Below are 9,744 nucleotides of genomic sequence, written 5' to 3'. Positions count from 1 at the left end.
AAAATTATGAAAATATTGCAATATTTCTATCTAAAATTCTAGATCATGTACATGCAGTCTTCATAGCCGCACTGGCCAAGTGTGATGGCAAATTGCCAGCAAAGGGTAATAGCATTTTCTATCCAAATTAGTGTTCATTGGTGGAAGAATTCAGTCGTGAATGGCTCCATCCACTCATGGGAATCATTTTAGGGTTATAGAACACATTTGCTGATAAGTCGAGAGATTCACTCACATCCAAGACTCGAATATGAGTAAATTCAAGTGTTAGAAAGCTGCAGCATGAAAACTCGGATGCCAGCAAATTCAAATACACAACTTGATTAGGAGATTTGAACATTGAAGAGCTTCTGTCCTTTACATGAAACTGAGAAAGCAGTAAGAAACAAAACAATCAGATCCTCCATGCATAATGGAGACATCGCCTCTACTTTGCCCGGTTTACCTTCAGATAAGGTAATGCACCAATCACATTGTCATAGTCACTCCGGTCAACTTGTAGCTGCACAAGATAAACCATTGAAATGTGTGTGTGTGTGTGTGAGAGAGAGAGAGAGTCGCTAGGATAAATAAGCAAAATATTTATTTCTCAAAAAAAAACAAGAAATTTATCCTCAATCCATCAGAAACTGGGATCAGTTCTTCATCTATACCGAGACATTTGACATTTTTTTTTTTAATTTAATTTTTTTGTTTTACATTGCATGTAACATAATGCTTTTCATAGCATGCAGGAGATTCATTTGGTTGTACAAGATCCATCAGTAGTCCTTTGCCTACCTAGTAGTCCGCCTTGACAAATACATTTTATGGTACTAATTTGTCTATAAAGTCATGAATGTTTGCAATACTTTATTTTGTGAGGCTTTCTTCAGGTTTTATCAGTCTGCTGATTTCTGCCTCCCTCCCCTACTTCGTCTTGATCATATACTCTTCTTGCTTACTTTATTTTAAATTGATTTGACGCAAATTGGTACGGTGATTTGATTTATTTATTGGATTCAGCTGGAGATTTTTATTTTCTTAATTTAGGTTCTCTTATCTTGTGGCTGTTTCCAATAATAACCATTTGATTTTTAATTCAATCACCGCAAGTAATAGTCTCTGCTCTGGTTTGTCACTGATACTTTTTCCATTGTGATCTGCTCATGACACTGCAATCCATATCTTCAAAAATAGTGACATCTCCAAAGCCACTTCAACACCAAAGGTCTTACCAAAAGGAATAATGAGTGAAGGCTGAAAAACAAGACCCCATCCTCTCAGTGGAAAAAGTAAAGCTAAAATTTTGGTGCTGTATAACCTCCCTCCCAAGAGGGTTTCAAAACATCTCATGTTTTCCAGTCAGCCAGCCCCACAAGATTAGGGAACCCCATGAGGCAGTTGTAAAAGGTTCAGTTAACTTTTTCTCTTATCTTTCACACTGTTTGGACCGAAGCATGGAAGGTAGGTAGATAACCAGTCACAATTAACATCCTAGGATATCAAGCAGCCAATCGTTGCTGAGTTAAATTTGCAAACTCATAACAATGGTATCCACACTCAGGTACTTGAAACATTTATTTACTCTCATAAACATGCTTTAACATACTTGGCCTCCACTAAAATTCATCATACTGATTACGGTAGCTCTTATGTGTTCTAGATTTAGATCCAATAGATTCAGCACAAATTCATCTTGCATTGTTTCTAAATCCTCTTTATCACCAATTCCTAAGCCATGGTGCCCGCAATTTGTGAAATGTGTGTGGGGTTCTAGTCCTGTAATGGGCAATTTGTGATATGCGTGTGTGAGTACTTACCTAACTAGAAAAATAAAGAAAATAAAATGGTGCCCGCAATTTCCCAAATTATTTTATCAGACAAGAAAAGGTAAAAGAGAACCAAAAAGGTAGAAAGGAAAATGAGGAGTCTTAATATAAGATGCTACATCTTGAACTTGTCCTATACAATGAATAAAATCCATGAATCCTCTTTGTTTCCACAAGCCCACCATAAAGCGAGTTTAAAGTTTATCTTCCAAGTTCCACCAAAAGATTCCTTACGCCAAAAGAAATCAGCTTGGTTAAGTCCTTCAACCACGCTAATTATTTCTGCTGGCTTAAGGCCTTCAGCTTAGACAAGGGCCAAGGGTCATTGCAAATGTGGGCCTTGATAATCAAGGGTGTTAAGAGGGATACATTATATATAGATCTAACCTTTGGCTTAGATAAGAAAATACTTGTTCTTTCCTTCACGATCTAGCAACATGCCTACTAATGCAATTTGGATGGAACTTTTATGAGAACACCCATCCAAATAAAGCTTCATCGGTGAGATAGGAAGCTTCTACATCAGTAAGGCTGTCTTCTTATCCCTCTGTAGAACAAAGTCACTCTCCAATTTCTAAGAATCAACATTGATGGCATGTCATTGAACTCTCTAGAAACCAAAGCCTAAAGTGAAACCAAAGTCTAGCTTTATCCCAAAATAACCCGATATTTGAAAATTTATCTTTGCGAATTCCCACATAACTCAAAGTCTAGCTCTATGCCAAGTAGGTGAATCTATTAAAGATAATTTCAAAGCTCACTAAAATGGAATGATGCACAAATAAATGGATATTCTGTGAAAAAACTCCCCTTTAAAAAGCATATGTCTGAAACTGGCATTAATCTTATTAATTTTCTCTCACACTTGTTAATTCATGATCATGCATGTACAAAATGAGACTCCAAATAGGAAAACCAAAAACAGACCCTTCTACCCAGTATTAATTAACCAAAAACAGACTCTTCTACCCAGTATTAATTATCCGGGTCCCCTGGAAAAAGCCTGAATTATAAACTCCAAAGTTGAAATCTTAAAAGATGAATCCTATATTGTATCCTTTAAAGTACTAAAAATGGGTCCTAAGGGATATAGTTTAGAACTTCCTAACAAGATAAGATCAAATAATGACTAAATAAACTTTCAAGCCTAGATAATCGTAACCAAGAACTAAAGACTACAAGTCAAAATAATAGAACCTATTACTTTCCCCTATTCTAATATTGATTTCCTTTCAAACTAGGTAAAGGCTCAAAGAATTGCACACAAATCAAATAAAATTATATATAAAGAAGATGGTGAAATTAAGAGAGGCCTGACCATCTTGGAGAGTCGTAATTTCCTCTTGGTATTCTTCTTTCCAAGCAAATGCTGTTTTCCAGCTCTCCTTCTCATGATCTTCCCACTACCCGTTACCCGAAACCGCTTCGCGGAAGCCTAAAAAGCTCGAGAAAACAAAGTAAACTTAAAAATGGTCCTTGCAAAAAACCCAATTCAGCACCAACCAGACAGTCAAATATATATATATATATATATATATATAAGATAGAGAGAGAGACCTTGTGGGTTTTCATTTTGTAGCCTTTGGCAGCGAAAACAGTGAAAGACTGAGGGTTTCGAGGAAGAGGTGTTACAGTGAAGAGCTTGTTGGGAAGAATTGGTGCAAACCCAGATATGTTATGTGACGAACTGAGGTTCAATGAGGTTTTCTTTGTAAATGCCGAGAGACGAACGATGCGACGAGAGCTAAGAATAGAGGACGGAGAAAGTATAGAACCCAAAGAGAACATCGTTGTCGGGGACGCCATTGTTGTTGTTGTCATGCTTTTCTTCTCTGCGATGGCTATGGAGAAGAAGCTATTGATGCTCCACCTCCAAGTGATGTGGATGGATAAAGGGACGAAAATCAATGAATTTTTGGGGCCTCAGAATTATCTGTTATTTCCTGATCACGACGATTTAGGGCGTCCTCATGGAGTTTACCTGGACTCGCAAGAGCGGGACGTGGCCTTGGGCCGTGTTTCGATATGTAGATTTGGCCCTCCAGAATTATTTGCTAGAAGCCCAGAACTATCTCTCCAAAATCCCAATGGTGGGCTCTGGGGGCACAGTGAAGTTCCAATTTTGTTTTTCCGGTCTTTTTGTGCTCAGGAGTTGTTTGGTAAAATAAAAGAATAAGCGTAATGTTATATATTAGCGTAACCAAAAAAAAAAAAAAAAGTATTTGAATGAGTGCATTTGGGAGTCCATGTATTGACCTTATAAATCTGAAAAAGATGAACATCAACCTATATATATTTTTCTAATAAGCTAAAAAAAGCTTTTAGCTCGTCATATGAATATATATATTAAATACGTTAATTGAATAACAAACTTTAGAATCTCCTATCAATATTAATGATAATAAAGTCAACCGTGCAAACACAATATGGTTGGAGACATACAACCTACAAGCTCCAAGAGTCACCAAAATAAATGAGTCGACTCCAAGATCATCATGTCAACTTGATTTTAGATGCTAAACCCAGCAACCTAAGTATGATAAGGTTGGTTTAGGAAAGACAGACCCAATGACTTATGGATTGAATTGAATTCAAGTTTTCCACTCTTTCTATCAATGTCCCAAGGTTTGATCGAGCAGTTTTGCCCCAACATGAATTCAGTTTGACCTACATAGTTTTTATAAACACCATATGTGCTTCGAACAAGAGTTTGTCTACAAGCTTTATCGCAAGCATTTTCTTGTACAATATCACTACAAATTATCTGCCCATTCCCAGAAGCCATGACACCTTCAATGACTCCATATCATTCTACTTGAGTTGGGACAACGAAAAAGATACAGCCAGCATTCCTATTGATGCCCGAGTTCTTCACATCCATTCCAGAAGTTATGGCCTCGTCAGGATAGCTATAGACTCCCATTCCAAACTGCATATCACATCCTGTATGGCAAAGTTTCAAATCATCAAATCTACAGTTTCACTACACATCATTATACCACAGCAAGGTAGCTTATTCCAAGGAAGAAAGAGAGTAAAAGAGAGAACCCAAAAAAAAAAACCAGCAGCACAAGGAAATACGCTAAGAAAATTCAAACAAGTTCAAGCACTTCAACTTACCGAGGGGTTTTGTTGGTCAATGTCAAAGCTGTTGATGGCACAGGGTTCAGCCAAGAGCTCAATGGGTTCCTCACCTATGCAATCACATGATGCAAACTAAATCAGCCTGGGATTCTCACAAAGACAGGTTGTGAATTAACTGAATTGTCTGAAGCATCACCCTTTTTTCCAAAATATAGAAACACCCATTATCTATTTTAAAAAATTAAATGGTCCAACAATTTTTATCTATAAAATTTGAAAAAACCAAACTACTGCTGCGGCAATTAATTCTATACCTTGTTCAACAACAGCGAGGATCCCATCTTCTGAGCAGATCATAACAGGTAAGATCCGGGAGGATGAGATGTTTCCAACATTTGCAGAGTGTGTATACTGTACTTCCCACACTTCACTTTCAGCGAGTGAATTGGCCATTGCGCCACCAGCTGCAACCCCAGAAAGAATTATCGGCTGCTGTTGCCACCGAATATCCCATGCAAATACAGTACCAGAAGAACCTCCTGCCTTCAAACAGAACAGCAGAATATTTAAAGAGCCCAAACTCCCTTGTGTTAAATCACAGTAAGCACATTCAATATTCAATAGTCATGCAAGACTTCAATAGTGAAAGTTGAAGAATTCCAGAAATCAGAAACAACCCTCCAAATCATCACCTAGCCTACATAGCCAATTTAATAATTTTTATTATAATTAGCTAATATATTTTACACGAGAAGATGTTTTGCTTGCAGTTAAATCAATTAGACTGATTCGGTTTGACGAATAATGACCAAGTCATATGTGTTCACATGCACAATTTCCTCTCTTGTTAGCCAATCAAATAAGAAATACGGGAGTTCTTTGCCAGTGTTACCAAATAAATAAGGGAAAAAAAAAAATTACGGACTAATAAGCAACCATGAAGAATTCAACAAGCTTATACATTTTTATGCTAAGTATCAGGAAATGATGAATAAATTTTAGGACACAAAAAATCATGCAATAGAAAGAAAGGTGGTGGTATGCTAGTACCAGCACCAGCTTGTTTAAACTTGAGGGTTCCTGCATAGAATGTCAATCGTCCTTGAACATGTCAGCAGCAGCCAACACGTTTTGAGCTATTCCAAGTTCCAACTGGTTAACCAGCAGATAATTAGAGAATCAAGTTAATCACTAAACCTAATCCAGCATTGACCTACCAACAGGACAGTATTTACATGCAATGCCATCAGGTTGATATAAAAAAGTGATCCGGATGATACAATACATTTCCAATAACTTCTAGATTAACTAAAGATTATAAATAAACAAAAAAAATTGATAGGGTAACTTCTTCATAAACTTTGGAACCTGTCCCATTCAGGGACGTAGCCAGGATGTAAGGTAAGGGGGGGCAAAAATGAATTTTTTATGAGTATATTACTGAAAATGAACAAATTATAAGGGTATATTACTAAAAAAAAAAATCAACTTGTATGTAGCTCCGTCCCTGGTCCCATTTCTGATCTTCAGTAGATCCACTCTAACCATCACTGCATATTTTACCAGCTAAGAACATTTAACGAAGGAATTCATTATGAAAACAATAGGATTCATTACGAAACAATAGGAAGAGATCTTTTGTCCCCTCAACATAATAGGAACATAAAGAGTAAAGAGCAGAGAAAGGGAATGTGGGGCGGGGGAAGAGATTAGAGATGGCAAAAGCCAAACCCGACAATTTCTGCATGACTGTCCTAATATTTCAGCATTTAAAGTTTTGATGTTTTTGGTTCTTATCAAACTGATATCTGGCATCCACACACAAAAAAGAATTGAGGCAAATTGGCTTTCTTTTTCATTCTGAGTAATGAAGAAAGGTAAAGTAGTCATCTTACCAAACAAGTGTGCTTTCTTGATGGATGAATATCAATGCTGTGCACAATCCCAGTAGTTCCTTGAGACCTGCAACAGTATTGATGTAAAAATTAATTGACATGTCACAACTTAAGGGAACATTGAAGATGAAACAGTCTGTAGTTGAATGAACAGGTATCTTATCACCAACCTTAAGAACATACAGTTAATGACAGTAAACAAAAAATAAAAGTTGAAGAACTTACAATCACCAAGCCAGGCTAGCATGATTATATAACGGGCCTTGGCTGGGCCTGATTAACATGTAGCTCAGTCATTAACACCTAGATCTCTTTAAGAAATCAAAGATTCAATCCAAGTGATGATAATGCCTGGGCTTAACTAGTAAATATTAGCAACTAAAAGTGAACTTTTAAGATATCAATAGATTTTTAGCCCTTCTTAAACTCAGAAGGTGTTCATGCAGATTGATGATAGTGGTGATGGGTGGCTGTGGATATGATAACTAGGTCTAAAGAAGGTAAAAGAATAACTGTAGCGGACCTAGCGGTGGCTGTGGATTTCCATAAAATGGTCATCACTGGATGTGGGAAGTGAAACAATATTGTAGTGGTGGTATGATGAGGCCGTGATCTTCCATCTCTATAAACTACATCTACAACAACATTCATCTCCCAACTGCCACCATCTTTAAACTTTCAACATCCCTAGAAACATCAATCTTCTTTCCAAAACCATCTTCTTAACTGATAGCTGTTTGATGATAAAAGCTTTGTTCATTAGATCCGAGAAACCAGTTTAAGTGATGAAATCCCAGAGTAATTCTTTCAAGAACTAAATTATTCCATACTAGAGCAGGGATAACAGGCAAAAGAAATGTGTTAATCTCTGGCACATTACTAAATAACAAGCTACCATGCCAGGCAACCTGAATGACTGTAATCCAATTCAAACCAGGGACTAAAGCACCTTAAAAAAGTCCCAAAATCAGTCTCAATCTACTACTTCTCTTTGTCTCCCTCTAACTGCTTCCTACCATACCAAAATAACTTTATTAAAAGAAAAACTGTGTTACTCCACTAGATATCCTAAAATGGAGCAGTAAATAACTCAGTCTATCACCAAGATGTAGTAGCTCTTTACCAAAGAGACACACAAGTCCTTCCCCATATACACATCCATTCACCAAATGCTGCTCTCACTCCTTTTTACACATTCGCTAACCTTACACACAAACACATTTATGTTTTACAAAGTATACAAATTGTTATCTTTCATTCATGCAAAAAAAAAAAAAAAAAGTATTTATTGAAGTCTCTCTTGTTTTCTCACTTTGGTATCTGTAGTAATACTTATTATGGTATTATTCAAGGTCCAAAAACTCCACATCACAATTCAAATAAGATGCATTTTTCTCTTATATAAATGAAACACACACATATATATATGCACGTAGCCACGCATTTAAGTGTACATACATATTCATAGAGAGATACACATATATACTGTCCGATAGTAGTACAAAATAAGAAGAAAATAAAACCCATTCTCTTACCAGTCACCCTTGAACTGAGAAACTGGTCCTCCAGGCTTCCTCTGATCCCACCACTGGAGACTAAACCCCAATCCACCCGTCACAAACTCTGTCGGAGACGCCCACTTCGCTGCTGTATACGACACCAACCCTTTACTATCAGAAACCCGACGATAATTCAAACCCGAACCACCAATACTAACCAAATTCACCCTCCCATCTTCCCCAACAGTAACACACTCAGAACCACTCTGCTGCAAATCGATACACGAAATGGGTCCAACGTGCAACGATTTCTCGGGCGCTGATATCTCCAATTCAAGCGACGCATCCACCGAATCGGTGAACAGCACGTGAAGCGAACCCGCAAAGGTTGACGCGGCAAGAAGGGGTTTGTGGAGGCCGTGAGAGACTCTGAGCGATGAAATTCTTGAGGGTGAGGACCATGAAGATTGGAGGGTCAAATTTGGGGGGTTTGATCGATTTAGAGCATGAATATCGACCGAGGAAGCGTCGGAATCGGAGTCAAACACGGCTAGCACGACGAAGCGATCAAAGGCGGATATCGGCGGAAGCCAGCGGAGAGCGTCGATGTACTTGGATTGTGGGAGTCTGTGGACCTTGAGGGTCTGCTCGGCTCCAGACACCGCCATTGTTAGGGTTTTAGAGGGTTTGGGAAAGATAATAGTGGCTGTTGTTTTGAAAAGGCAAGACAAGGTGGGAGACGAATCTATTTGGAAGTGCAACGGCCGGCTTGGGTCAACCCAGATTCAACCAAACGTTAATAATTCGAAGTTCGTCGAACCCCAATCCACAATGGAATATTTTTTTTTTGGCACCGGAGATTTAGCTTGAGGCAGCTGGACATATAAAATGTTTAACCTAGTTCAATTCTAATATTACCTTCTAATTTTAAACTCGAATTTCGAGATTTAGCTTGAGGGGCGGCTGACGTATAAAATGTTTAACCCAAATTTAGTTCTAATCCTACCTCTTACCTTTAAACTCAATTAGATTTTGAGTTCAAGCAGATGCCTTGATAGCCCCGTAGATAGTGCCTCCGGTGAATTTTGGGAGTACCTGGACTGTTTGCACCTACTAATCTAACTTCTAACCCTTCTTACCTTATAATAAAAAAGAGATTTTGAATTCAAAAGTGGCAATTGAATTAAATTACTCTTCTTATATCTTGTTTGGTTGAAGGAATGGAAATGAAAGGGATAGATGAGGGGAAAAAAAATGCGTCTCTCTCACTTTTTATTTAGTTGAATGAAATGAATATTAAAATATATATATATATATATATATATGTATATATATATATATGATATATGATTATTATGTGATTTAAACAAATTTTGTTTTTTCTATTTCCTACAATACCTGGAAGAAAGTAAAATTTGTACTGATTGATAACCTTATTTTTCATTCTTCATTCAA

At 37.4% G+C, this 9,744-nt stretch overlaps 2 protein-coding genes across 2 annotated transcripts; both read right to left on the bottom strand.

Moving 5' to 3' along the window:
- Nucleotides 1-295: 295 nt before the first annotated feature.
- LOC132278163 (large ribosomal subunit protein bL35c) lies at nt 296-3,734 on the bottom strand. Its single transcript, XM_059779974.1, has 3 exons — nt 3,369-3,734; nt 3,130-3,246; nt 296-502 (listed from the first exon to the last, which is right to left on the bottom strand). Exons 1-3 carry the CDS (start codon nt 3,630-3,632, stop codon nt 428-430), a joined length of 456 nt encoding a protein of 151 aa, XP_059635957.1. The 5' UTR covers nt 3,633-3,734; the 3' UTR covers nt 296-427.
- Nucleotides 3,735-4,465: 731 nt separating this feature from the next.
- On the bottom strand, nt 4,466-9,167 carry LOC132278162 (nuclear pore complex protein NUP43). Its single transcript, XM_059779973.1, has 5 exons — nt 8,326-9,167; nt 6,791-6,857; nt 5,210-5,438; nt 4,932-5,005; nt 4,466-4,754 (listed from the first exon to the last, which is right to left on the bottom strand). Exons 1-5 carry the CDS (start codon nt 8,955-8,957, stop codon nt 4,701-4,703), a joined length of 1,056 nt encoding a protein of 351 aa, XP_059635956.1. The 5' UTR covers nt 8,958-9,167; the 3' UTR covers nt 4,466-4,700.
- Nucleotides 9,168-9,744: the final 577 nt, after the last annotated feature.

Source organism: Cornus florida, unplaced genomic scaffold (assembly GCF_030987335.1).
Source record: "Cornus florida cultivar Cherokee Brave unplaced genomic scaffold, ASM3098733v1 CherokeeBrave_3.0.0_Hap2_Chr10, whole genome shotgun sequence".
NCBI lineage: Eukaryota > Viridiplantae > Streptophyta > Magnoliopsida > Cornales > Cornaceae > Cornus > Cornus florida.
Note: the sequence above shows the minus strand (reverse complement) of the source record. Positions and strands in the feature narration are given on the sequence as shown.

Bases quoted from the DNA above. Each gene is read 5' to 3' on its own strand.
- LOC132278163 (XM_059779974.1), bottom strand. From the start codon at position 3,632: ATGACAACAACAACAATGGCGTCCCCGACAACGATGTTCTCTTTGGGT. The intron at 3,247-3,368 runs GTCTCTCTCTCT...CGAGCTTTTTAG, and splicing joins ACAAAATGAAAACCCACAAG to GCTTCCGCGAAGCGGTTTCG. The intron at 503-3,129 runs GTCAGGCCTCTC...TATCTTGTGCAG, and splicing joins AATTACGACTCTCCAAGATG to CTACAAGTTGACCGGAGTGA.
- LOC132278162 (XM_059779973.1), bottom strand. From the start codon at position 8,957: ATGGCGGTGTCTGGAGCCGAGCAGACCCTCAAGGTCCACAGACTCCCA. The intron at 6,858-8,325 runs GTAAGAGAATGG...ATACTGTTGCAG, and splicing joins TCTCAGTTCAAGGGTGACTG to GTCTCAAGGAACTACTGGGA. The intron at 4,755-4,931 runs GTAAGTTGAAGT...TTTGCCATACAG, and splicing joins TTGACCAACAAAACCCCTCG to GATGTGATATGCAGTTTGGA.